General features: G+C 59.3%; 1 protein-coding gene across 5 annotated transcripts in view; it reads right to left on the minus strand.

Moving 5' to 3' along the window:
• Positions 1-566: 566 nt before the first annotated feature.
• The window catches only part of Rapgef1 (Rap guanine nucleotide exchange factor 1), a 122,160-nt gene continuing 95,187 nt past the window's right edge, over positions 567-27,539 (minus strand). For all 5 annotated transcript variants that reach the window (XM_042680915.1, XM_042680913.1, XM_042680916.1 and 2 more), the window contains 13 exons: positions 14,508-14,593; positions 11,471-11,579; positions 10,223-10,298; positions 8,622-8,706; positions 7,762-7,854; positions 6,970-7,155; positions 6,564-6,648; positions 6,327-6,421; positions 4,898-4,976; positions 4,709-4,810; positions 4,414-4,511; positions 2,918-3,046; positions 567-2,631 (listed from right to left, as the gene is read on the minus strand). In XM_042680915.1, coding sequence (XP_042536849.1) covers positions 2,481-2,631; positions 2,918-3,046; positions 4,414-4,511; positions 4,709-4,810; positions 4,898-4,976; positions 6,327-6,421; positions 6,564-6,648; positions 6,970-7,155; positions 7,762-7,854; positions 8,622-8,706; positions 10,223-10,298; positions 11,471-11,579; positions 14,508-14,593 — 1,374 coding nt within the window. In that variant the 3' untranslated portion in view covers positions 567-2,480. The remainder of the gene's footprint in view (positions 2,632-2,917; positions 3,047-4,413; positions 4,512-4,708; positions 4,811-4,897; positions 4,977-6,326; positions 6,422-6,563; positions 6,649-6,969; positions 7,156-7,761; positions 7,855-8,621; positions 8,707-10,222; positions 10,299-11,470; positions 11,580-14,507; positions 14,594-27,539) is intronic.

Below are 27,539 nucleotides of genomic sequence, written 5' to 3' on the forward strand. Positions count from 1 at the left end.
GGGGCGCAGGGGCCAGGCTGGACTCAGGACACCACTGGCAGTGAGGGAGATGGGGTGCAAGCCCTGTGAGGAGTCTCTTTCTGGGGCCCAGGGTGCCCACTGATAAGGCCAGGGAGCCCGAGGCACACCCACGAGGCAGCTGGGGCAGGGACACAGCCAGCTGCCAACCTGTGCGCGAGACTTCCTGGGGACAGGGCCCTGCCGGTGCCACTGCCAACAGCTGGCGCAGGTGGGGAAGGACTCGAACCTGGGGCTTGGTAGGGGCCTTACTGTGTGCCTGGGCCAGGGCGTGGCTTGGGATGGCTCGTGGGTTAGGCCTGGTCACCCCGAGGCTGTCGCTTTCAGGTCCTGGACAGCGGCAGTGGACTCGCTGCTTCAGGGGAGTGGGGAGGGCGTGGACCGTTATGCTCTGAACACCCCGGGCAGGACCCGCAGGAAGGTTTGGGAAGGGGTGGGTGCTGGTGACGCCCACGCCACACAGCTACGTCAGAACAGCAGCTGCCGGCGTGGGGACCCCCGCCCCCGCCGTCGCGCGAGGGGTAGGCTGGAGGCACACATGGCTTTGGATGGCTCCGGCCTGTTTATTTTCCTTTCATATAAAAGTTACAGGTCTGCAGCGTCGGCAGGAAGGGGCTGCTGTCGGGCAGGTTAGCGGGGAGTTTGCATCACGCCATGCCACGCGGGGAGGCTGTGGGGCCGCCGGGGTGGGGGGCCCATCTCAGACCAGGGTTCTGGTCAGACGCAGCCTGTCCCCACCTGCCGGGGCTCCACCGGCCCTGCTGTGAGGACGGGCCTCTGCGGGATGCCCGCCGTCCAGCCCCGTCCCACAGCCCCCGCGGGGCAGAAGAGCCGCAGCGCGGCCGGGGCAGGAGAGCAGGGGAGCCATTGGCCAATAAGTTACACACACACACTGAGCCTCGTGTCCTCCGTGGGCAGTTCCAGGCATGGCCCCAGGGCTCCCTGGCACCGGGAGGGCTGGGCAGTCTGAGGTGGGCACCAGGTCTGCTGGGAATCACGAAGGGAACCCCGCCCTGTCCTCTGCCCAGTCCCTGGACAGGCCCACCTGGGCTGCAGGGAGCCGCCCAGGGCTGGGGGAGGGGCCTCACCTGGAGCCCGCTGCAGCCCCCCAGAGCTGGGCAGAGGATGGGAGGCAGGGAGCAAGGACTGAAATGAAAGGACTTCAAACCACCCCACGCACAACACTGCTCAGAACCCAACACCACACACACACACGCCTTAAATAACCAAGTGACAGCTGCTGCCCACTGAGGCACAGCGCGCGCAGCCTCTATTTACAGGACACAGAAACACAGAGGAGGAGAAAACAGCTGCTTAGAAATCCCCAAGGAGCGAGCGGGCGGGGCTCCGCGGGGCAGGCCGCGCGCAGCGTGTAACTGCTCCACGCGCAGGCGCAGCCTCTGCCTCCCCTGTGCTGTGCGCTGGGCTGAGGGCGCCCGAGCTGTGCCCGCCCCGCCCCACCCCCGGGGCTGGAGGTCCACACACTGGGTCCCAGCCCGCGGTGCCCACCACCCAGGGAGGTCCTGGGCACCTCCGCCTCGATCCCCGCACACCGCCTGGGATCGGCACCCTTGGCAGAGCACCTGGCTGAGAGGTGCTGCCTGCACCCCCACACTCCACACTCAGGGACCCCACAGCCCCAGTCCACAGCTGGGAGGAGGGGTTAGGAACTTTTGGCTCCTGGGGGAGTGCCAGCTAGGAGCAGCCGTGGGGCCGGGAGGGCATCAGGTGGCGGTTAAGGCACAGGGCAGGTGCGGGGTGGGGGTGTGGGCTGTGGCCCTCCCCAGGGTGGCGAAGCACCCCCACTTCTGGATCTGCTCTCCATTTCTCAGCCTGGCCCAACCCGGCACCCCCTTTCCTTTGCCAACACCTCAGCTCCAGTGCAAGGAGGTGTGGGCGGGGCCTGGGGCCCCGAGTGCAGACAGGGCAGCAGCCTGGCTAGGTGGGGCAGGACAAGGTGCCAGGACGGGGTACTGTGATGGGTACTAGGACTGAGCGTCACCTGCCACCCCCCCCAGGGCACCCCATGGCTGAGGTGCCCGCTGTCTCTCTGGCCCTCTGCCTTCTGTGCCCAGTTGTCTCCCTGGCCCTTCTCAGCCTCCTATGCTGGGCCGATCCCGTCTGGGTGCCCTGAGTGTCTGGCCTCTGCTCCTCTGCTCCTCCGAAGGCTGGGGAGCCTGCCCCTAGGGAGGGCCGGGGTCTGCCCTCTCTGCTGGCTGACGAGGTCCTGCCCCACCTGGGCCTGGGGTACAGGAGGGCGCGCGAGGCGGGCAGAAAACAACCAGGCCAGGGGACGGTGGTTCACCAGTTAGTCCAGGCCTGCCTGTTGGCTGGCCGTGGGCCCAGGGGCTGGGCCAAAGCTGCCGCGGGCTCTGCCTGAGGCCCGTGTTGGGCCGGGCCAGAGCTGGCCACCTCGGCCGGCCTGGCTGCTCCAAGTCCGCTCCTGGCGCCCAGCCCGGCTCCTAGGTCTTCTCCTCTCGGTCCGTTTTCCTCCTCGTGATGTTCCTGGGCTTAATCTTCAGTGAGAGTTCCCACAGGGCCTCCTCGGCCAGGTGATCGCTGAAGTCATTGAAGAAGTTGATGATGTCATCGTTTCTGCGAATGTCGTAATGCCTGGTGGGAGAGGGGCTGATGAGCACAGGGCGGGCGAGCAGCTGGGTGCCATGGCCTCTCTGGGGCACGTGTGGCACACTGCCACTCACGCTGAGGGGGGCCTGGCGTTCGGCTCTGCTCTCCTGGCCCCCAGCAGTAGGGTGTCCCTGGGGGCCACAGTGAAGCCAGTCAGGCTGCAGGCAGGCTAGGAGGGCAGCCCTTCCTGCACACATGGGGACCAGGCCTGGGTAGGTGGGGTGCGGGGCCTCCCTGTAGCGCCTGCCCAGCCCCGCGGCGCCGCACTCACGCCTGCTGGAAGCACCGCATGCTGTCCAGGATGTTGAACTGCTGCCACCGCTTGGAGAAGTTGACCTTCCCATCGATGAAGTCAGGGTTCCCCAGGTGAACAAAGGTCAGGTCCTGGAGGATCAGACCCCTGGGGGACGGAGACGGGGAGGGGCTGTGACCACTCAGGGACCTACCCCAGTCCGGAGGCGGCGGTTCATGGTGAGCTGGCTTGAGGCCTGTGCCAGCCAGCTCTTGACAGTAATGCTGACCCATGCCAGCCCCACAGCCGCCCCCAGCAGCTCAGGAAACCTCCCCAGCATGAACTCCATGGTATCAGCTCTGTGGCCTGACCGCTGTGGGTCCTCCAAGCCTGCTCAGGTGCTGGAAGGTCCAAGAGTGCCACCTGCCCAGGCCGCGGAGACCCACAGGGAGCTGACCCCCGCAGAGGGTGGGCACAGCTGTGCGCCTCCAGTGAGAGACAGTTACATCAAAAGTAAGGTAAAGGGCTGGGAAGGTGGCTCAGGGGTAGAGCGCTTGCCTTGCATGCATGAGGCCCTGGGTTCGATTCCTCAGCACCCCATACAAAGAAAAAGCCGGAAGTGGTGCTGTGGCTTAAGTGGTAGAGCGCTAGCCTTGAGTTGAAGAGCTGAGGGACAGCACCTAGGCCCAGAGTTCATGCCCACATGACCGGCAAAAACCACCACCAACAAAAAAATAATGCGAATCTCATGGCGGGGGTAGGGAGAACCACAGCCGGAGGAGGAAAGGCAGGAGCTCAGCCGGAGTGTCCGGGCTGTACCCTGGGGCTGGGGCCTCCTAGGTGACGTTCTCAGGCAGCTCTATGCACAGCCCGGCACGTGAGGGAACAGAGGCTGTGTGCATGGGAGTGGGCAGAGCTGGGGTCTTCTGTTATGGCTGTGACTCGGGACCTGCAGGTTTTACTTTGGAAGTTCATGGCAAAGCTGGACACAGTGGCTCATGTCTGTAGTCTCAGCTACTCAGGAGGCAGAGACTGGTAGGATCATGGTGCCAGGCCAGCTTGGGCAAAAACAGGTTTATCATTTCTTTTTTTTTTTTTTTTGGTTGGTCGTAGGGCTTGAACTCTGAGTCTGGGCGCTGCCCCTCAGCTCTTCAGCTCAAGGCGAGTGCTCTACCACTTGAGCCACAGCACCACTTCCTGGGCAAAAACTTAGTGAGATGATATCTCAACAAACAAGCTGGGCTGGGCGACTGTGACCCCTGACACACGGGAGTAACCAGGAAGATTGTGTCTCGGGTTAGCTGGAGACTAAAACGTGAATCCCTACTTGAAAATAAAGCAAAAAGGACTGGGGCCTCTGGCTCAAGCGGTAGAGCACCTGCCTAACAAGCATAAAGCTGAGTGTAAACCTCAGTACTGCTCACAACAAAAAATGGTATGGCAGAACCACAGGTCCTGGCTATGGGATCCAGTCTGCGGACCCTGCAGAGGAGCAGGAGGGAGGAGGAGGAGGGGTAGGGGGAGGCGGCACTCACAGGTAAGGGATGCATGGGGGCTCCACCTCCGAGAGTGCGGCCCGGTAGGCCCGGAAGGAGGACGAGCTGTCGATCAGGGTGCAGTACTCAGCCAGGCCCTGCGGGACAGAGGTAGGCCAGTGAGTGCCAAGGCCATGTCTGGCTCCAATACAAAAACCAGCCCGACTGGACCCGAGTGGGTCCCTGGCGCGGAACCCACTGGAACCCGGCGTCTGGAGGTCAGAGGCGGGAAGGTGGTGCTGGCAGCCCGGTGCCAGGGCCCATGGTCTCGGGCTGGCTTGGCCTCCTCACTCACCTCTGAGGTCTGCCTCTGCCACTCCAGTCTGCGGATGGGCGCCGAGTCCAGCGCGGAGAGGATGGCTAGGTAGGAGTTGAAGTTGTTCAGCTTCCGCAGGTGCTGCAGCGAGAGGGGGTGGCGCCATGAGGGCAGGTGGGGGACCGGGGCCCAGCCTTCCCAGGAAGGGCCAGGGGGCTGGTCGCTCACCTTCATGATCTTGATGAACTTCAGGAGCAGTCGCTCCCGGTCCTGGGCCTTCTCCTGCAGCATGATAATGGAGCGGACCCTGTGGAGCCAGGGGCCGAGAAGCAGCAGCTGATGCCCGTGCCCTGCAGGCTTCCAGCCACAGGGGCCGCATGGCCCTAAGCCCTCTGATGCCAGGGCAGGCTGGCCGGCACAGCTGGCCTCGGCTGCTCCAGGGGACACCTAACGGTGTCCTACGCATGCTTCCTTGTATTGGCCTCCCACACGACAGCAGTCATGACAGGGAACCTTCCAGAATCTTGGCAGCAACCAAAGCCAAACCTGGCTCTAGCCTGGGTAGCCTGGCAGTACCCTCCCCCACCTTCTGTGGTTCTTGGGGCATGCTTGCCTCAGAGAGGCCACACTGTCACTTCATCCTGTGAAGGACGCCTGTGCCAGGGACATCTCCAGGACCACAGTGCGCTGTGGTCTGCTTGGAAACCAGCACACCCAGGGCTGAGGGCGCTCCTCCCGTGCGAGGAGTGGGGGGCGCCAGCGCCATGCCTGTCAGCAGCCCGAGCCCGCGCCACACCAGACGCTGTCAGGTGCAGCAGCTACGCGGCTAATCCCAGCTCCTCAGTAGATGAAGGAGATCAAGACCAGCCAGGCCAAAAGTGAGACCCCATCTCAATCATCGGGCACAGTGGTGTGAGCCCAGCTACCTGGGCAGGAGGATTGTGGTCCCAGCACAGCAGGGGCAAAAAGCAAGACTTTGAAAAATAACCAAAGCCCAAAGGGCTCACGTGGTAGCGCATCTGCCCAGCCAATGCCAATACCAGAACAAAACAAAACAAACCACCACCAACCAAACCCAGAAAGGGCTGGCTATGTGGTTTAAGTGGCAGAGTACTCTTGGCCCTGGGTTCAATCCTCAGCATCCCAAGAAACCAGACCAAGTCAACCAACCAACCAACAAGCCACCAGACATGGGCACGGTGGCCACGGTAGCCGGGCAGGGTGGGGCCTGGCCCCTCTGCCCAGCTATGAGCGGCCTTCGTGGGGTGCAGCGCTTTGGGTCAAGTCTTGAAGATACAAGACTTGCAAGTTATAAGTTTTAAGGACAAAGGAAAGTATTAATAGCACCGACTCCTTTGCGAGTAGCCTGTGTTGGGGATGGACGCCTGGACAGGAGCCTGGCATGGCCAGCACAGGATGGCAGACGTGAGGCGTCCTCCCCGCCACTGGTGACCACAGACATCACTAGTCAATCCCCATACTCATCTCAGCAGAATCTCTGGCACTGCCCTAGCTGGGGCTGCAAGTAGCCAGCACACCCCTGTCCGTCCCCGCTGCCTGCCCGGTGTGAGGCGAGCGCCCACAGGCCTCATTTGAGCTCTTACGGGAACCACCACCCAGGGCAACGCAACGGCGCAGGGCCGCAGCCGCATCTTACCAGTAGGACATATTGTTGAAGTGCTCTGTGAACTGGGTCAGGTTGGGGCTCTTCTCCTCATTCTGTTCTTTGGCCCAAAGTAAAACCTCTGGAATCTAGGAAAGGAAACAGCAGTGCTGGAGCCCCCAGTGTGGCTGGCACCTGGGATCTGGGCCCGGACGTCTGCTCAGCCAGAGCCAGCCAGCAGCAGTGCCCAGGGCACGGACGGGCATCTCCCTGCCGGCCAACCCACGGTACCTCGATCTTATAGAAGAGCTCGGCGTCCAGTAGTGTCAACTGCTCGGCGATTTCATGGCTGTGGAAGTCATGCAAGGTCCCTGGCCTGCAGGAAGAGAGGCGCAGGGACTTTTACAAGGCTGGGTGAGAACACAGATGGCCCGCATGACCCAGCATCCACCTCATCGGTGCTGGGAGATAGACCCGAGCTGAGCAGAGCCGGGCATGGTCCATGTGCTGTTAGCTCCAGTGTCCGCTGCCCCTCCCGGTAACAAGTGGTGTCTTAGGCACGCCCCCCACGGACCCCCTGAGGGCCAGCCACAGGGCACAGGGCTGGCCCTGCCACCCTCGAGTGTCCCGGGGCCTGCAGACACAGGATGTGAGGCTGGGTAAGCAGGGGCAAGTGCTGTGGAAAGGTGCTCCTCACCTGGCTGCCACGCCCCTGGCTGCCAGGGGCTGGTCGGAGTGGGCGCACCTGAGCAGCTTCTTCTGGTCCACCTTGTCCAGAATGTTCTTGCGCAGCACTCGGGCCAGGCTGAGCTCCCCACTGCTCACCAGGCGGAAGACCAACTCCATGAGCAGCTTCAGGATCTCCTCCGTCAGCTCCACCAGGCTAGAAGAGGGCACGGGGTGAGGGGCAGGCCGCCGGAGGCCCCCGCTCCCCCGGGATGCAACCCGCACAGCAGCGCTGGAGCTGGGGCCGGGAAGGGGAAGGGAGCGGCCTTGCGGGCAGCAGGGCCCTGCATGGGGACTGGCCAGGCAGGGGGTGATGCCAAGAGGGCCACCTGGCTCCTAGGAGGGCACTGTCACCTCCCCGCCGCGTGCTCCGTGTGGACAATGACTGCCCCGCGCCAGATGGGCAGAGGCAGGGCTGGAGCGCAGCTCTGTGGGCCCTGGCTGCGTGGCAGGCTGTGGCGTGCTCACACATACACACGGCCGCCTCCCCACACTGCCCCCATCGCTGCTACAGGCTGGACCACCATGGCCTGGCCCTAAGACGCTGGACGGAGGGACAATCCAGGGCAGGGCCACCCTGTCCTACAGGGGCGGGCTATGCAAGGCAGGGATGAGCCGTGCGGAGCGGTGGGGTGGGCAGCGCTCTGCACTGCGGGAGGGGGGGGGGAACGTGGTGAGCCACTCTCCCGGCAGGGCCAGCACCCCTGAGGCGGCCACCATGCCGCTGAGATGCCCGCAGCCCGGCCTCCGCCCTGGCGCTCACCAGAGCTCATCCACCACCCGCACCAGCACGAAGAACGTGTTCTTGCTGACGCGCTTCTTGAACGTGTCCGCGAAAGGGGAGAACTTCTCGTAGGTGGAGCTGGGGTTAAGGAAGCGGCGGGCACAGAGCTGGGCAGTGCTGGCTTCCTGCGAGGGCTCTCTGAGCCCTTTCCCCAAGCCCGAGTGCCATGGGCGCCTGGGAACCGGCAGGGCTGTCAGATGTGGGAGTCTGGAGGGAGCCCAGACTACAAACCACTGCTGCCCCACAGACAGGGGTAGTGGAGGTGGGGAAGGGGAGGGAGCCCGGGGGGCCAGGGGAGGTGGAGGCGGGAGCAGGGCTGCCTAGCAGGTGGCAGTCACGGCTGTGCAGCTGAGGTCTTTGGGAGCAGCAGCTCCAAGGACAGGCCAGCTTCAGCTTGAGGGGTCGGAGGCAGCTCCAGGGTCCGCCACCACCGCTACAATGACGTTCCCCAAGGACGGGGCAGGGCACAGCTGGAGGAGCTGACCCCAGCTGTGGACCGCAGCCCAAACCCACAGGTCAGCCCCGCCCTGAAGCCACAGTCTCACTTCCCTCACGCCCCACCCCTTAGTGCCCACCACCCGGAAGCCTGTGCTCAGCCTCGGTGGAGAATCTTTGCAGCACCAACCCCACAGGGATGCTTTGTGCTGCCTGCCGGCTTCCTCCCTCCCTCGTGGGTGTGTTCCATGTTTTCAGTCTTACCCAGAATCACACAGACACCCCACCTCCCGCCTGCATTCAGCCACTCTGTTCCAGACTCCTGGCCATGCCCCTGGGTCCCTCATGGGGAGCCAGGCCTCGGGCACCGGCCTCGGCCGGTGGGAACTGCCCAGGAAGGATATCGATATTGCAGCTTCTTGATGAGCTCCTCGGGGCTGATGAAGGTGCGGTAGGTGGTCAGGAAGGCTTCGCAGTACAGCACCAGATCTGTGGGGAGCAATGAGCCACTGAGGAGGTTGTGGGGTACAGGGCCAAGTCCTTGTGTGAGTCAGGCCAGTGAGGGCCGCGGGCCGCCGCACTCGGCCCCTCTCAAGGCAGGGTGGAGCACAGGGCTGGGACGCTGCGGAGGGGCCTCAGGTGCAGGGCAGCCTCTGTGGGTTACAGGACACAGCCCCCGTGCCCACTGCGCTCTGGGCCTTGTCATGTTAAATCAGCATCCAGATCCCTGCGTGTCCTGGCTCGCAGGACCCCACCCATGAAGGGAGGGTAATGAATTACTTCCAACTCCTTACAAGGGTCTTTTTCCTTTGTACTGGAGATTGAACCCAGGCCCACCCATTGGAACCATGCTTTTTGATTTCGAGGTAAGGTCTTGCTCACTTTGCTGGCTTGGCCTCAAACCCTTCATCCTTCTATCTGCCTCCCAAGGAAGTGACAAAGCACCGTAGTTCCTGAGGAAGGGGCAGGATCTGAGCTGGGGTCTAAGACCACACACACCAAATCTCACTCTCATCCCTGCAGCTTCTGTAAGTGCAACCCAGGCAAGGTGCATGCAAGGCACTGCCGGGCACAGCTGACACCCAGGCCTCTCAGGCCTCCTCCTCGCTGGGGCCCTTGACACAGCACCTCGCCCCGTCCGGTGCGGCCCACGGCTTCTGCTTCAGGCACAAGGCTCCCAGTACAAACAACTCTGGGTTCTTAGGGTCCCCAATCCTCCCACTGACATAATGACACTAAAGCTCAGGCTGAGCACTCTCAGGAGATCCACAGGGCACAGGCCAGCGGGCTCGCAGGCTCCCCGCCCCGTGCTGCCTCTGGCCTGTCCACAGCAGCGGACAGCTGGCAGGATGGGGGAGTGAACCTTACGGAGGGCCAGGATGTAAGCCAGCTCCCATTCCAGCCCTTTGCTTTCTGACAGGAATGAAATGAAAGGGCTGTACTGGGAGAGGAGGAGCTCTGAGGGAGCCCTGAAGATGACCTGCCAAGGGTGGACCACCCTCAGGATGACAGTGGCATGCCTGCCGGCACCACCGACATCATCAATCCCCCACGGATCCCGCGAGGCCTGGCTGAGGATGCCGGGGTTAGACCATGTGGCCTTTAACTCCAAATCTCTAGCACTGGGCTCTACCTTGCCAGAAGAGATGAGGTAAGATTTGTTGGAGGACAAAATAGTGGAGAGGGGAGAGTTTGTGGGAGCCAGTTCTTCTTCCCTGTCTCCCACAGCTTCTGCCAGGTAAACTCAGAAATTCTGTCACTCTGGGAAAGCCATTGTAGAAACACAAGGACAGAACAGAACTGCATTAGGGTCACAGACTCCAGGGCACACAGCAGGGTGGGGCGCCAGGGTCCTGCACCAGGGGGCCGGGCCCAGTGGGGGGCTGCGGCTGCTCTCCCTCCTCTCACCCAGGCCTGCAGCCCGGACCCACTCAGGGCAACCACGGGAGGGGAGTGACAGCACTGCAGGCCACGGGAAGCCGGTGGCAGGATGTGTCTGCCATACCTTTTCTGTCTGTCTCGGTGGCGTGGACCAGCAAGATGTCCCCCGACCCCCCGCGCACATCGGGCCCGTCGTCACCCTGGAATTAAAACAGCACAAGGAGCATGAGGCAGGGCAGAGGTGACTGTCACCACGCTACGGGGACCCCAAGTTCCCTCCTGTGCTCTTGGCCCAGCAGCAGCAGCAGGCTAGGTGGCCTGCTGACACGGTGACAGCTATCACCAGCGGGGACGCATACACTCAGAGGCCGCACATCAGAAACGTCCAGCGACATCTGATGTCACCTCTCCCGGGTGCCAGTAGGGAACTGAGACTGATTTCCAAACAGGCTTCCACCACCTGGCCTACAGCCAAGGAGCTGCTCGTGGGGCCAGGAATGGGGGCCACGCCAACCGGCACGGGGCCCTGCAGCCCTCAGATCTGGAGGAGACAGAGCAACACCCCCCCTCCTCCTGCCACTGCTCCCCTAGTGCCCCTCCCCCTGCCTTCGCAGGACTTGCGGGTTTCTATCCCAACTCTGGGTCCTGTGGGCATTCTGAGTTTCCTCTAGGGACGACGTCACTCTATCCCTGACCTGGTTTTTGGAAAGAAATTGAGCACTTCTTGGTGCAGAGGAGCTCCGCTGTCCAGGGGTCTCCTGCCAGCCCTGCCTGCTCTCTGACGGTCTGGGGTGTGGGCGTCTTCCCGGCTGAGGCCAGCCAGGGAGCAGGGCAGGGTGGCCTCCGCCCTCTCGTGCAGTCATCAAGCTGCAGTCCAGGTCTGTGGCCAGCTCCCCTGGGGCCAGGCTTCCCACGAGCCCCCCAGCCTCTGGGACCGCACAGGAGGTGGAAGAGGCAGGGCCCTCTAGAGCCAACTTCCTGTCGTGACAGGTCTGAACTCTGCAGAGACAGCACTGCCTGAGTTCTCTTAGCAGGCAGAGGCCAAATGGGCTATTGTACAGGAACCCGCAGAGGTTACGCATGGCTGTGGGCTGGTAGCAGGTCCCTCATAGTACCCCTGTCACAGGGTCTGTGAGAGGCTCTGGTAGGCCCAAGAGCATTTCTACAAGCAACAAGAAGAGGAAGAGCCCTTTTCCTCCTGGAACCCACCCCTTCCTGGAGCCTGAGAGCTGAGCCCCAGGGTCCACACCCGGCCTGGCTCACTCAGGTCTTTCTGTTGGAGACACTCCCAGGTCCTATTCTTTTTGACCCTCACCCCCTATACTTGCTTTGTGGGTCCAGTTTGTAAACTCCAAGTCTGGGGAGTCTTTACCTCTTGCTTGAGTGTCAGCCTGGCCATAATCTCATTGTGGTCAATGAGCGATAGCTCGTCCACTTCCTCTTCTGACTGAGACTCCAGAGCATCCGGGGACTTTGGGGCCCTGGAGGGGGAGCAATTGGCATTGCATCAAACAGGCCCTGAGCACCCCAATACCCAGAGGCCGAGGCAGTGCCAGCCTGGGAGGTGCAGGTCTCACAGGTGCTCCTGGTCAGGTCTGCCCGAGTCACAGAGGCAAGATGGAACTGGATGGGTGTGCAGAGCTGGGGTATGCACCAGATCCCAGCTCTGCTACAGATCAGCTGTGCAGCCTGGGGACCATCCCATCTCCTTGGGGGTCCTCATCAGTAAACGGAAGGGGTTAAAAGCTGGCAGGAAGGAGGTCTCCTAGACTACTTGTGTGAGAACAGGATTCAGTCATTCTGCCACCCTCACCAGGTGCAGCTGGCGTTCAGAGAGCAACTGTAGAGGGTCAGCAGGACAGGACCGAGTTAGCATCACTTAATCCTTTCTGAGGACCACAGATCTGTTGGATCCTTGGCTCAGGAATAAGAAAGAACAGTGATCAAGCCACATGCCAATGGCTCATAGCTGTCTTCCTAGCTACTTTGGTGGCTGTGATCTGGAGGATTGTGATTTGAAGCCAGCCTGGGAGGGAAAGACTCCAAATAAATAGCAAAAAGTAGAATTGAAGACATGGTTCAAGTGGTAGGGTACTACCAGTGTAGAAAGCATGAAGCCTGGGTTCAAACTCTAATACACACACACACACACACACACACACATACACATGCATGCATGCAGGCAACAAGCTATGACCACGCAGTCCTGTCACTTTGTCCTCAGGCACTGTCTAGTAGTAGACTGCTCCTTAGAACAAGTAGTCACAGGCGAGTGCTGGTAAGCACAGAGGGCCCAAGGAGGCTGAGCAGAGAGCCCAGCCTGAGGTCAGGGAGGCCCTTGGGGGATGGAGGTGAGCCAGCAAAGCAGTGCCTCCTCCAGTGCTGTCTCCCATCTTCCCTGGACACTGCTGGTCCGGGTGGCCACGGGGCACATTTTAAGTGCTAAGAACTGAGTAATGTGGCATTCAGGAAGATGCAATGGGCCAGACCAACAACCCCAGGGCTGGAAAACCACTCTGGCCAGGGTCCAGCCTGGGAGTGGCCTGTGTGGAAGGACAGGTGCAGTGACTGGCCATCGGTGTGCTCATCTTTCCGCTCTTACAAAGACAGTGGGAACTTTGCTCAGGTCCAGGGAAGGGGGTACAGAAGCCCAGCCGCTTCTGCGTGGTACACACTGGCCTTTGATGCTAGGATTGGACTGGAAAGTGCACCATTCCTGAATGGTCACTGGGATATCTCAGTCTGGGAGAATAAACAGACGGTGTGGGAGCGCCGAGGGCAGGCGGGAGGCAGGCTGGGCGGGCGGCCTCTGCACAGGCCACACAACTACTCTCTATGTCTTTTTTTTTTTTTGGTGTCAGTCCTGGGGCAAACTTGGCCTGGCACTGTCTCTGTGTTGTTTTTTTTTTACTTAAGGCTAGCACTCTACCACTTGAGCCACAGCTCAATTTCTGGCTTTTGGGATAGCTACCTGGAGATAAAAGTCTCATAGACTTTCCTGCCTAGGCTGGCTTTGAACCATAATCCTCAGATCTCAGCCTCCTGAGGGCAGGTAGGATGACAAGGGTGAGCCACTGATATCTGGCTTCACGTCTTTTTTTTTTTTTTGGTCCGGTCATGGGGCCTGAACTCTGGGCCTGGGCGCTGTCCCTCAGCTCCTCAGCTCAAGGCTAGCGCTTTACCACTTGAGCCACAACGCCACTTCCGGCTTTTTTCTTTTTGCTTATGTGGTGCTGAGGAATCAAACCCAGGGCTTCATGCATGCAAGGCAAGCGCTCTACCACTGAGCCACCTTCCCAGCCCCATTCACGTCTTTTTTTTTGTGCCAGTTTTTCCTGCCCCTTCACCTGCTTGTGCTGAGGCCTGACAATGACAAGTGGGCACGCTCCGCCCTGCTCTGGTCCCGACCCTTGACCTGGGGAGGGGGAAGAGGCTTGAACAGGTAACGGTGACGGCTGACCACTCTGCTCCTTCACACGCACCGAGGTGCACTGGGCCTCCACTGAGCGTCTCGGGGCTGGGTTTGATCTGCCTGGTGCTAACACTGGAAGTTGTGCAAGCAAGTAACAAGACCTCACTCCACTATGGATCTTGCTATAAAAAGTTAATATGGCCAGGTGCTGGTGGCTCACACCAGTAATCCTAGCTACTCAGGAGGCTGAGATCTGAGGATCGAGGTGCAAAGCCAGCCTGGGCAGGGAAGTCCGTGAGACTCATCTCCAATGAACCACTAGAAAACCAGAAGTGGCGCTGTGGCTCAAGTGGTAGAGCGCTTGCCTTAAGCTGAAGAGCTGAGGGACAGCGCCCAGGCCCAGAGTTCAAGCCCCATGACTGACAAAAAAAAAAAAAAGTATGTATGTACAAGGCATTTCCACAAGCCCGGGGAACTGGAGCATGATCTGCCTACCAGATGTCAAGAGAATTTACTATTAACTATCCTAGGTGTGCTAAACAGGTAACCAGGAGTCCTAGTTGCCAAGAAAAGACCAGGGTCCTACCAGTAACTCACTTTCAGCACAGTACACACACATATAGAAGTGTTCCCCAGTAACCAGTGGTTGGTGGCAGGGTTGGGGTGCTTCTACCCTCCCTGTGGTACTTCAAGTGGGAGACTAAGACCAGGAAGTTTGGCCTAGGGTTTGAGAAAGAAAAGGTGGGCTCTTGCGGGCGATTTGGATGGTGGGCAGTGCAGGTGAACTCGGGAAGGGCTAGAAGGCTGGGTAGGGCCTCTGAAGTGTGGGATACTAGTGATCGCTCCATTTTCCTCAGTTTCATTATTTAAGAATCAGAAGAAAAACTGCCAATATGAAGCAGAAAGGTAGACCCAACAGGCAGGCTAGCTGCGGGCAGCTTGCCCGGAGGGATAATGCCATGTGCTCCCCGGGGGCTGGGTCCCGGTTCCTGCCTACCTCTCCCCGCCATCTCTGCTGTCCTTCCCAGGCGTGCTGGCCGTCGAGGGATCTCTGGGATGTCCATCTTTCCCAGCAGGGGTCTCCTGTAAGGAGGACAGGTGTTAGTGTTGGACTGGTGGCCCACAGCAGGCGCTGCCCTCCTGACTCCTGCCGGCAGGTAGCTGTGGCCTGCAGAGGGCTGCCCACTGAGCCGTCTCAGGCAGGGACATGCGGCCACTTGTGTGGTCACTAAGGGAAACAAGCCCTGTGGAGAACGGCATCCTGACTTGGAGCAAGCCGAGGTGACACGGTGGCAGGCTGGACGCAGCCCCCTTACCACCTCCGGAACATTGCCCCAGCCCCCCACTCGGAGCTCAGTGGGTGCTAGGCTGACCAGAGGTTCCGAACACCTGTCTTCTAATAACACCCTAATAACGAGCTACCACCACCATCACCCCCATGTGGACCAAAGCTGGGGATGAAGGGCCTGCTGACTGAGCGCACATAGCTGTGCGTGGCAGAGTCTGGAGCCAAACCTTCACGGCTGTGCCCTGCTGTTTTGCTCTCTAGTTCTAGTCTCGGGGCTAGAATGCTCCAGCAGCGACAGTCCCCAAAGGCCTGATGCAAAGACCCAGGGGTGAGGTGCCCTCCCCCCTGCCCTGCAGACTCAGGGACCCCCCAGCACCTCTGGGGACCACCCTGGCTGGGAGAATGGGGAGTACCACCAGGCAGAGCACTCGAGGCACAGGGAAGCCACCATCAGTTAGGTGGTGTCTGTGCATACACCTCTAGAGAGGACTGGGAGCAGAAACTAGCTTAGCTTCCAGGTAGGGTCACCACCCACTGTGGGGAGGAAAACTCAGTGCGGTGCATCATGCTGAGGCCTGCAGGGACCTGCCGTGGTGAGGCCGCCTAGACCCTGGGAGCTGCAGCACGACCATCCTAAGGGCGCCCGGTGCTCTTCAGCACTGCGCATGCCTTCAGCAGACCCATCTCGGGGCCTCTGGTCCCCGGAGCAGCGTATCCACTAGGGCTCAGGGTCACAGAGGACAGCCTCTTGGCTGGCCCCTGTTCTGCTGAAGCCAAACATGGAAGAAAAATAAATCTGCTCCGAAGAACCCCAGCCCTCAGATGTGAGGTGCTGGGGCGCAGCCCTGACCGCGGGTGAGGACAGTGGGGATTCTGCTCTCCCAGGAGGGAGATGCCCACCAGGGCCCACCGATGCCCACAGGGCCCCTGCAGGCTCGCCAGCCTCCTGGGAGCAGCTGGGAGGAGGAGGAGGCGCATGCTGGGGGTGGTGAGGCGGGGGTGAGGGGTGGCCTCTGGGCTGGGAGAGGGAGCTTGCAAAGAAACCACAGACAGCAGCTGGACCTGGAGATTTCTAGAAAATCACCACACCCACGGAAGCAGGAGCGAGGGCAGAGCTCTCCCTAGAAGTCACGTCCTCTCCCACGGGCCGTGCGGGCTTGCGCAGGCCTGTGGGGCTGAGCCAGCCGAAGCAGGAGCAAGGGAAGCGCCTGGGAGCAGGGCCCAGCCCGGCCGGCCGGGCCCCATGCACAAGGCGGCCACCGAGGTTACTTACTCCTCGAGGAGGACCCCGCTCCTCGCTGCTCTGGCCAGAGGAACACAGACTGACATAGTCCCCCTCACCAGCTTCCGCACTGGCGTTTGCGCTCTGGGGGAGACAGGGGAGAGGAAAGACAATGCGCTGGGCCCTCTAACCAGCCCTGGGAGCTGGGGGGAGAGGGGGGCACAGCTGGCAGGCTTGGCCAGGGCCAGGGTGCTCTTCTCAGAGAAAGAGAGGGTGTGAAAGCGGCGCTCGCAATCCCGGGAGCCTCTTCCCGGGAAATGTTCCCCAGCGCCGAGGGACAAGGCAGGCGCTTCTCCTCTGCAGGTGCCAAGGGCCACTCTGGAAAGTGTCCCACAGAGGCCGCACCTGACTTGTGGGGTTCTTGGTATGGTGGGGGGCATCTGTGACCCTCCCTCCCCCGGCTCCTCTGCTGTGCTCCAGAAGCACCAGGGACGGCCTGCAGCGGGGGCGGGCCCTGTTGGGGGGGGGGGGCATCTCCTCACATCTCTCACAGGGGCCTGGGCTTTCCTCTACCACCAGCCGTCAGAGCTGCTGGTGGCTCCTGCACTCTCCTGTGACAACCTCCTGCCCAACATGGCCACTGGGTCCAATGTGGAAAGCCGGAGTCCTCGTGGGATGGGGATTTTTGTGTAAAGGGGACTGCCCGGGAGCAGAAGGGCGAGGACGGCGCCTGGCCGGCCTCTGCAGCCGTGGATCCAGACGCCGCCGGCTGCGCAGCCGACTCTGGTGACCCTCGACACTGCTTCCTAAGACCGCGCAGGCGCGTGCAGACAAGTGTGTTCTCACCGAGTCAGTGAAAGAGGTTTCGGAAGAAAGGCGGACAGGGCCATGGCAGCTGCTCTCCTGAGAAGACGAGAGAGGCCCGTCCGTGGTGCCGGGAGGCGGCCTGGCTACGGCGGGCTCTGCCGAGTCCGAGCTCGGAGACAGGTGGACAGGTGGGAAGTGTGGAGAGGAGGAGGAGGTAGGCGGAAGGAAAGGTTGGACGGAAGCTTGGTGGTGAGGCACGAAGTCCTGTGAGTAGGACCTAAACACAGATTTGTACTACAGAGAGACGGAGGGAGACGGACACACAAGAGAATGTGGGAAGGAGAAACAGACAGACAAGAGAAAAGGTGGTTAGATTAGCCATGGCTGAGCACCAGTGGCTGCTGCTCACAGGGACCCCAGGAAGTCCCCTTCTGGGAAGGAAGGACTTGCGCCTTTAAAAAGCCGGAAGTGCTAGCGGCTCACGCCTGTAATCCTAGCTACTCAGGAGGCTAAGAGGTAAGAATTGCAGTTCGAAGCCAACCTAGGAAGGAAAGTCTATGAGACCTTTATCTCCAATAAACCATTTAGAATGAAAACAAAACAGAAAATCCCACAAAAACCTGGAAGTGGAACTATGGCTCAAGTGGTAGAGCACTAAACTTGACCAAAAAAGCTCAGGGACAGCACTCAGGCCCTGAGTTCGAGCCCCAGGACTGCCCCCCCCCCCAAAAAAAATTCAATATAAAGCCTGAAACAGCCAGGTGCCGGTGGCTCACGCCTGTAATCCTAGCTACTCAGGAGGCTGAGATCTGAGGATCTCCGTTCAAAGCCAGCCTGGGAAGGGAAGACTGTGAGACTGTTATCTTCAATAAACCACACAGAAAACTGGAAGTAGTACTGTGGCTCAAGTGGTTGAGTGCTAGCCTTGAGCAGAAGAGCTCAGGGACAGCGCCCAGGGCCCAGGCCCAGAGTTTAAGCCCCCATGACCGACAAAAAAAAAAAAAAAAAAAAAGCCTGAAACACAGTGCTAAAATGTCAACACTTTCTAATCTCTTTTCTTTGCCTTTGTAAGTGAATGCAGTGAATTATGATACTTCCTGTTGCCCAGAGCCACAAAGCAACACTCCCCCACTTTTCATCATCAAGTCTGAGGCTACACTGAGAGTGCAGGCCTTGGTCGAGTGCACCCCAGGCCGGAGCACTGACACCGGCACAGACTCCTCAAACCTGCAGCCACGTGCTCACCATCACAGGATCCCTAGTCCTCAAGACCTATGCCTGGAAGTCCTGCTAGGCTTCACGGCCCGCCAGACACCACAAATATGTACACTATTCCCAACCCATGGAAATCAGGAAAAAGAGAGAAGACAGGAAGTTTAAAGTAGGAGACCAAAGTCATATTATTGCTTTAAATAGTTTGAGAAGGTAATCGTGTGTGTGTGTGTGTGTGTGTGTGTGTGTGTGTGTGTGTGTGTGTGTGTCATCCAGGGCTGGTACCCTATCACTTGAACCACACCTCCACATCTAGACTTTCCTGCCTGGGCTGACTTCCAACCATGATCATCAGATCTTATCCTCCTGAGTAGCTAGGGTTACAGGTATCTGGTATGGACTTTTAAGCTGAATAAATAGGCTGCAACCCAAGGGACGGACGGCCCTGCCTCTCTGCCCACCTGTGTGGAGGGCGCTGCCCCTGGCTGGCTGTCCTGTCCAGAGACTGGCGCTCTTAGTGCCCTCAGTGCAGCCCTGCCCCTCCCTCTGTGAGCTGTGGCTCTAACAGGTCTGTCTCAGGCCTAGTACTTCTCAGCCAACTCATTAATTCAGAGTTCGCCTGTGGCCGCCAGGCAAGCTAGGGGAACTGCCTCACGTGTCGGCGGTTCTGTCCACTTCCCATGTGGAGAGTCCAGGGGACAGAGGCCCAGGGGGATGGCGCCTGGGGGTTCTTGGGCCTCCCACTGGCAGTGGATGTGAAGGGATGGATGGGGATGCTTTTGGGGACCCTGGGGGAAGAAATGGCTTCGGCTTCTTGCAGGAGCCACATCCTCAACTTGCCAGCCTAACCCACAAATCCAACCAACCACTTGCTGGCAACCTATATGCAGTTCACCTGAGCCACTGATTCTGCCTGGCGCCCGGCACTGCTCTGACATGGGTCCTCATGGCTGTCCCCCTTCCCCCTGCCGCCGTGAGCACCTTCACAGGCACCTGGGCGTGCCCAGCGGCCCCCGAGCTCCAGGCTCCCATGCACACAGCTGTCTTTCTGGAATCACAAGTGTGCCCACTCGGGAAGTAGGCCTAACCAGCCATGAGGCCTGGTTACTAGGCTTTGGGTCATGCCTGCCCGGGAGCCTCCTTGGGAGAAGCTACAGTGAGTGGCTGAGAATACTGTCTCAAGTCACCTAGACACAGGCTCCATCCTTGTCACCTTCCCACTGTGGAACCAGGTAAGTGCTGGAGCCTCAGACTTCATCTTTAAAGTGAGGATGAAGCTGGGTGCCAGTGGCTCACGCCTGTCATCCTAGCTACTCAGGAGGCTGAGATCTGAGGATCGTGGTTCAAAGCCAGGCTGGGCAAGGAAAGTCGGACAGACTCTCATCTCTAATTAACACCAGAAAACCGGAAGTAGTGCTGTAGCTCAAGTGGTAGAGTGCTCGCCATGAGCTGGAGAGCTCAGGGACTGCTAGCACCCAGGCTTAGAGTTCAAGTCCCGTGACCGACCAAAAAAAAAAAAAATTGATGACATGGATACACCTCTGAGAGGGCTCCCTTCCTCCTCCCCTCCAGGGATCTGCGCAGGGGTTACTCTGCACATCACAGCCGAGATGTCTCACGGGGAACAACGCACATTTGCCAGACAAACAGGAACAGACATTATTCTTTTGGTGCTGGCACTGGGGCTTGAACCCAGGGACCTTTCTCGATAGTTATTGCTTGGCTTTGCTTCTGTGTCCACAGCTAGCATCCTACCACTTGAACCATGCCTCCAATTCTTCCTTTTCTCTGGTTAATTGAAGAGTCTCTTGGATTTATCCGAGATCCTCAGATTTTAGCCTCCTGTGTAGCTATCATCATAGGTGTGAACCACCAGCATGCCCAGGTCATTATTAGTTTTTGAGATAAGGTCCCTTGCTATGTTGCCCAGGCTGGGCTTGAACTTGCAATCGTTCCAAGTAGCTGGGATGACAGAGCATTGCCTGACCCACAGCAGCCTATCAGCTGAGAGTGAGCAGCAAGTAGAGGAAAGCCTGACCTACCACCAAGGAGGAAGCACAAAAGGGCCTCCTGGCCCCTCCTCCTCTTCTGCCCTTCCTAGCCAACACTGGCATGCCAGCTATGCAGTCATGCTGGGATAGAGCCAGGCTCACACAGCACCTTCAGAAGCAGGGGAGGCGCAGGGGAGGCCCTCCAGCCACCACAAAGCCAGGCACCTGGCACCTGGGGTTCTAGGGACCTCTCTGTTCAACAAGTCTCTGTCCCTTCCAATTCTCCCGCCCTTCAGGACACGCCCTTGGATAGGAGAAGGGCAGTGCCGGCCCATCCCAGCCTGAAGTCTATTTTAGGATGTGGCTGGTGCCTGGCTTTGCTTCTGTTGAGCCATGCACTCGGTGCACAGGAATTTTTATTTATAGCCAGAGTTAAGACTGTTTGAGCTGAGGGTTCTAGAACAGACAGGAGAGACTTCTGCAAGAGACCTGGGGGTGCAAATAAGTGAGCAGTCAGGGGATGGGTGCCCAGCCCCCAATGCCAGCCAATGCAGCCAGGACTGCTCGAGGGCCAGGACAGGGCCGAGGGCTCTGCCTGGCCACTCGTGTGGTAATGAAGGAACCCAGGGAGGCCACAGCAACTCAGCTGGGGAGAGTTGGGGAGAGGTGGTGGCTGTCACCCTTGGATTGTTCCAGAACACTGCACCTGCAATCAATCCTACAGCTCTGCAGGAGATGGCCTACAGTTGGTTCAGGGTCTCCTGAGCAGGGCCAGGAGTGCGGGAGCAGTGCCCCAGCCGAGTGCCAGGACAGGCAGAGGGAAGGACGACAAGCCAGCTCCCCCGGGTCTGCAGAGGAGTTGGTGCAGATGCGGTGGGGTGGGAGGATGGCCCCTGTGGGCTGGCGGGAGCAAGCAGCCTGGCAGGGAGCAGACAGTACTTCTGGAGACACCTCGTGTTCATTCGGACATTGGCATGAAGAGCAGGGGGCAGGCCCTCTGCCGCCTTGGAAGAAAGGAGGAAAGCAGAGCTCCCGGTGGAACTCAGCCACTGCACTGGCTCCAATGGCCAGGAGGACCTGCAGGCGAGGGCCTGCCGTCTGCGCTCCCAGCCCTGCCCGGCTCTCGGTGCTGGGGGTGGCCGGGACAGAGCGTGGGTGCTGCATGGCTCCAGCTCACACGGTGGCTCAGACCCCCGTGGTTTGGGATGCGCTTAGCAGAACAGGTAAGCCTGGGAACAGCTGCTTTTGGGTTCGAATCTCTACCTCCCTTTGGTGAGAAAGCTCAGTGCAGAGAAGCTGCTTCCGGGGCTTTTCCTCGCGGGGCCTCAGCAGGTGCCCCATCAGCACACGCGGTGACGCGGCTGCTTGGGGGACGCTGGCCTGACAAGGCTCTGTGGAGGTCAGCTAGGGCCATTCCTAGGACAGGGAAAGGCTCTAGAACGTTCCTCCACAATGCAAGCGGAGGGAAGAAGCCCTCTTATCCTCTCCTCTCTCCTTCCTGGTCTTTTTTTTTTTTTGGGGGGGGGGGTCTGGTCATGGGGCCTGAACTCTGGCCCTGGGCGCTGTCCCTCAGCTCTTCAACTCAAGGCTAGCGCTCTACCACTTGAGCCACAGCAACACTTCCGGCTTTTTTCTTTTTGCTTATGTGGTGCTGAGGAATCGAACCCAGGGCCTTACACATGCAAGACAGGCACTCTACCACTGAGCCACCTTCCCAGCCCCCTTAGTTATTTGTGAAGGCCTCTCCTGGTTCTCTGAGTTGGCCTTGGAGGCGCCCCCTTCCTGGGACCTCCTGTGCTAATTTATATAATTACATTTTATGTAATGACAAAAGCCAGGCTCCAGGGCCAGGCGGCAGATCCTGAGGCCTGCGTCACAGGCGCTGCCCCAGGCCCCCCACAAGCTGCTTGTCTTTGCTCCTGGCAAGGAGTGGTGCTTTTGTGGGTCACCTCGTGAGGGTGCGGAGAGCACTCCCTTCACCAAGAAAGGCAGCACAAGCATCAGGACGGAACCTCACACACATCCTCTTTGTTCAAACCAACTCCCAGTGTCAGTGTTTATTTTAAAAACCATAAAAAAAAAAAAAAAGAAAGCAAGCTGGAAGTGGCACCGTGGCTGGAGTGTAGAGTGCCAGCCTGGAGCCAAAGAAGCTCTGGACAGCGCCCGGCCAAGGCCACCAAAACAAAACAGAATTTGAAAATTGTAAAAACCAAGGATGCTAGAGCACAAAGACTCTGCTGGGGAGAATTCTCCTGTGACCTCGCAGGGCCTTCTGCGGGGCATTATGGATGCCTGAGACACCTCCCCCCCCACTCTCCTTCCCCTTCCCCTCCATCTCACACTAGCACAAGCCCCTCTGCATATCAGGATGCTGTGCACTCACCAAGTGCTGCCCTGAACAGCACCGGCTCTTAGGAAGATCTAGTACAGTATAGGAAAGGGCCGGCACTTGTTCTAACAGTCCCCCAGATTGACTTTCAGGCAGCATGGTGGGGCTACCACACTGACTTCTACAACTCTCGTTAGAGCCTGCTGCATGGTAGTGATGTGGGAGCGAAGGACAGCCATGCCCCTGGAGCCAGGTCTCTACTTATCTGTAACTAGAAAGTTCATGAACACCAACCTATTGTTGTCACTGTTATTTATTTATTGTTGGTACCAGAGTTTAAATCCAAGGTCTCGTGGTTGCTCAGCTTACTTACTTGTGTGATTGGTACCCTACCCACTTGAGCCACCCCAGCAATTTTTGGCTGGTTATTTTGGAGACAGGATTTAGCAAACTTCTGCCCAGGCTGGCTTTGAACTGTGATCCCCCAGGCCTTAGCCTCCTCAGTAGCTAGGATTACAGGTGTGAGCCCAGCACCTGCCCTCACTGTAGGCAGCCCCCGGCCACTGTGAAGCAGCCAGAGCCACCCTCCAAGATGCAGTGTGCACGTGCTTGCTTTTTCCCATCCTCCAACCTCTGGGCAAAACAGGTAAGCCGAGTGTATTTTCCCAGCAGGAGTTTGGATTCTGACCCTGGCTCTAAGCTTAAGACTGAACAAAAGGCCCAGCTTTCAATCAGGGAAGACACATGACCAGAGTTGTAAGGAAGGTCTTGGATCAGGGACAGGAGTGTGGTGCGACGGAAGGCCATATGCACGGGATGAGGGAGCCGCTCTTGGGAGATCAGCTCTGGTGGTGTCCTGGGCTCGACTCCTAGCACGTCCCTGCAGGCTTGGCTGGCCCAGCCCCTCCCTTGCTCTGAGTGAGGAGACACAAGGAGCAGAGCTGGTCTGGAAGTGTCTTGCTAGGAAGTGGTGACAAGGCGGGGAGCAGAGTCTAGAGTGGACACACAGGAGGACAGAGAGGAGGGCTGCAGGTCTACTGCTGTCACGCGGCACAGAGCGGCTCCAGCCCCAGCCTCTTGCTATCTCGAGACATGAAACACTCCACCCAATGTTTTAACACACACGATCACACCGATGCCCCTTGTGTGAAATGTTGGGGTGCTGTGGGGGAGGGGAGGAAGTGCAGCATGCAGGGCGAGGAGTCCATGCAGGAGGGCAGTGAGCGTGTGGGCAGCAGGTAGCAGTAGCCAGCCAGGGTCTCAGTAGACAATGTGCGTGTCGGAGGCCAGGGGCTCTCCTGCCTGCCTCTGGGGGTGTGGAGCAAGCAAGGCTGTGGTGGGGTAGGAGGTGGGAGACAGCTGAAGGCAAAAAGCTTTGAATGTTCAACAGGACCCGAGGACCGTGTGGATGCTGGACAAGGCACACAGGGGCTGGGCACACGGGGGGGGGGGGGCGTGTTGCGTGTGGAGGGGTGACAGGATGACACTTGGTGGCTGGGTGAACAGTGAAACAGAGCAGCTAACAGGCTGGGAGAAAGAAGGACAGAGCGCACGGCCATTCACCCTGCGCTGACTGCCTGGTGTGTGCAGGGCCCTGAGGACTCACTCCAGACCCACGGAGCCCAGACTGGAGAGACTTCTGCACCCAAGCAGCGAGAGGCCCTGAGAGTCGAGCCTGGGCTTAAAGACTGCGCCGTGCTGCCCAGCTCCCAAGAATGGGAAGAGGCTGGGGCTTGGAGTTCAAACTCATCTGAACCTTGAAATGTAGGCGCTCTTCTGGGTAAGAGGAACAGGGCAGCAGGCTGGAGAGGCCACAGAGGCTTCCCACCCTCCCGGGGACCCAGGAAAGCCAGGCAGACCTGGGAAGCAGTGCCCTGGGAGGGAGGCGGATCTGAGAAATGCCGAGTCCAGTCCCTGGGCCCCTGGGCTCGGGCCACACTCAGCAGCCGCTGTGACGTAGCTCCACTCAGGACAGGGAGCCAGCAAACATGGGCGAGTGTGGGAAGGAACCAGTGAAGGCAAGGGCAGCGGGGACCTACTTTCCCATCAGGTGTGGGCCCGTCTCTACCTCCCCCTCCCAGGCCAGGCCCCTTTCCTGTTGTACTTCTGTTGTCTCTTTCTTCTCATCTCCCCCTTCCTGGTGGGGTTGTACCCCTACCTGCGTGCCTGTGGCACTTGCAGCGGCTGGGGCAGGGAGAGAGCAAGCATGCGTGCCTGGGGCGTCTTCAGTGGTGGCCCTGGCAAGGCATGGGGGCCGAGAATTGCACAAGGCCTTCTAGGAAGAGCACATGTGCCAACGCACAAAATCCCTGGTCCAAGCTCTCAGGAAAGTGATGCCGCCCTACTCACAACACGGGTCTGGGATGACACACACTTTGTTTTCTTACCCCTAACATTGTTTTTTAAAACATGGCTGTTATTACTGGCCAAAAATGGGATCTCAAAATGGGATCTGCTGGCAGTATTGGTTATCCAGAGTTATTCTGCAAGCCAAGATGGCAAAGGAACCTAAGAAGAGATTTCTAGCATCCTGGCAGGTCTCCTGGTAGTGGTAGCACCCATGACTTTCCACCGGAGACGGAGGCATGAGAACACAGTCTGGGATGGAGGGGTGAGATTCCTAATGTTGGCTCATTGGTGCCTGGAGTGCACTAGCCGCTTGTGAACCAGACTACTGCCCATGTGAACCAAACCTCAAACTCTAAAGACGCGCTTGGCGAGAGCTCCACACAGGACGTGGCTAGGACATGGCTGCGGCATGAGGTGTGGAGGGACAGGAGAAGGTGGGCAGTCCCGCAGGTGGGGCCACTGTGAGGACGTGCCAGGTTGCTCAAGGGTAGCAGAGCCTTGAACGTTGCATCAGGAGCATTCTGGGCAGAGGAATGACTGGCACCACCGCAGAAGGCTCCGGCAGCACAGGGCTGGTGGGGGATGGTAAGGCTATCCCTTGTCTAGCAGACCACGCCAGGCCCACAGTCAGGAGTGACCGGCCACCCACAGAGCCTCCGTGAAGGCTATCCCCGACTCTGGCCAGCCTTCCTGACCTCTGGTGCCCATCGCTCTCCCAGTACCTATCCTTAATGAGCTGCTTTCAACACCCTCAAGGACACAGGTCAGGTTCACATCTCCCAGACCAATGCCCACGGCATGAAAGAAACACAGAGCAAGGTTGCTCCCAAGTTAGCAGCATCTGCTAGCACCGTGGACACCATGGGTGGCGTGAGGAGCGCATATGACCGCCCATCCCGTGACCTGTTCTCAGGCTCAGGATGGAGCCTGAAGCCGCTAAGCTCAGTCTTCAGATGTGCATGCGGGTGGAGCGCAGGGGCCTAAGAAGGTGGGGGAGGGCAAGCTACTGTCCCAGTCTTTTTTGTTTTTGGTCCATTGTGGGGCTTGAAAACTGGGCCTGGGCGCTGTCCCTCAGCTCTTCAGCTCAAGGCTAGCGCTCTACCACTTGAGCCACAGCACCACTTCTAGCTTTTTCTGCTTATGGAACTGAGGAATCGATCCCAGGGCTTCATCTTCATACATACTAGGTCAGCACTCTACCACTGAGCCACCTTCCCAGCCTTGGAAAGTCTTTGACTGGCTTTCCCTGCCCTCTGCTTCCCAGAAACCAACTGACCTTCAAGCCACGGCTCAAGATCCGCCCCCGGGGCTACCCTCCCTCAGCCCTTGGGTGAGCCCACGCTTCTTTCCACCCATTGAATTGGAAGCCCCTCAGGTGGGGCTCAGACAGAGGGTGTCCCAGGACTAAGCTCATCTCTGGGACTCTGGGAAGAGTCAGAGATTACCGACCCAGCGCCCACTTTAGTTTATGTTGTCCAGTGCCAGTTAACTCCTCTACCAACTTCATCAATAGATCTTGGAGAAGTTACAGGTCGCTACGCCAAGAACCACTTGACATATCCAGCCTGGCCTGATGGCCCAGACCCAGGGACACAGGGCAAAGAGACTCAGGAACGAAGGGCAGCTCTGATCATAATCCAAAGCCCCAAGTCTGGGCTCATTTTAGACCCGAGCAGAGACCCCAGGAAAGATGTCGGTGTTACACTAGCACACAGACATCCTCTGCTCCAAACATCAGGCCGTGACCCACAGCTCTGAGGCTCTGTCTTTTTAACAAAGCCCAGCAGCACCTTCTTCAAATGACCTCACTACAGGCAGCCGTCTTGGCCTTGGGCACTGGATTGCACTAGACAAAATCAAACCAGGGACCTGGGCAGGTTCTAGGTCATCCAGTCCAAGCCTGTCACTTAGGAGCAGGGGTGGTGGTGGTGCAAACAGACTGAGCCAGAATGAGAAGCAGCGGAAGTCAGGACACCAAGAGCACGCTTTCTAAGCTTGCCTCACGCGCATCCTCCCGTCTCACGCAAAGCAGGTACAATCCCAGGGGAGAGACCCAAAGGCCACGCGGATTTCCAGGGGACAGAACTGGCTCTGCTCCCTGGGCCTGAGAGACTTCAGAAGGAATGCAGAGAGAACGGTGGCGGTCTCGGCTCACAAAGCCGTGCCTCCTCCTGGCCAGCAGAGAGCTGCCTACAGGCTGGCCTGTGCTGGGTGCCAGCAGCACTTCCTGTGAGGAGCAGGGTCTCCATCTGGGCAGCCCTGGGCCTTCACTCAGGGGCTGCCATGGAGTGAGGTGTCAGGCGCCTGGCATGCTTCCATGTGCTCTCCTGGAGCCCTGCCAACTACCAGGAGAATGAGCCCAGGCCGGCCTGATGGTGGTGGCAGACACATCGGCCCAACTGCCCCGGCTAAGGTCTAGAGATGTCAGCCTTGGCCCGAAGAGCACAAGCGTCTTTCCAGGGCGGCCATCCTGTCCTAAGCCAAGATCAGTGGTGACTGTTTTAGGCCATGAAGCTGTGGGGCGGTCGGTTCTGTGGTGGAAGCTGACTGACATGATCTGCAGACTGCCCCGCACTGGGGACGCAGCGCTGGCTGCTGGCCTAGCTTCCCACGTGAGGACTCCCTCCTCATCACAGCGCTTGAGCGTGCAGACAGCTCTGCCCTTCACGCCAGCATGCCACACGTGGCCACCCACGTCCCTTACCCCCCCTGGGCAACCTCAGTGAGCCCACAGCTCCTCCCCTTCCCTGTGGCCACGCAGGGTCTGCAGCGGCGGGGTCTGCATGAGCATGGAGCAGTGGGACCCACGTTGGGAGGCCCCACGGCAGAGG

The sequence above is a fragment of the Dipodomys spectabilis genome, unplaced genomic scaffold (genome assembly GCF_019054845.1).
Source record: "Dipodomys spectabilis isolate Male_0828 unplaced genomic scaffold, ASM1905484v1 ptg000067l, whole genome shotgun sequence".
Lineage (NCBI taxonomy): Eukaryota > Metazoa > Chordata > Mammalia > Rodentia > Heteromyidae > Dipodomys > Dipodomys spectabilis.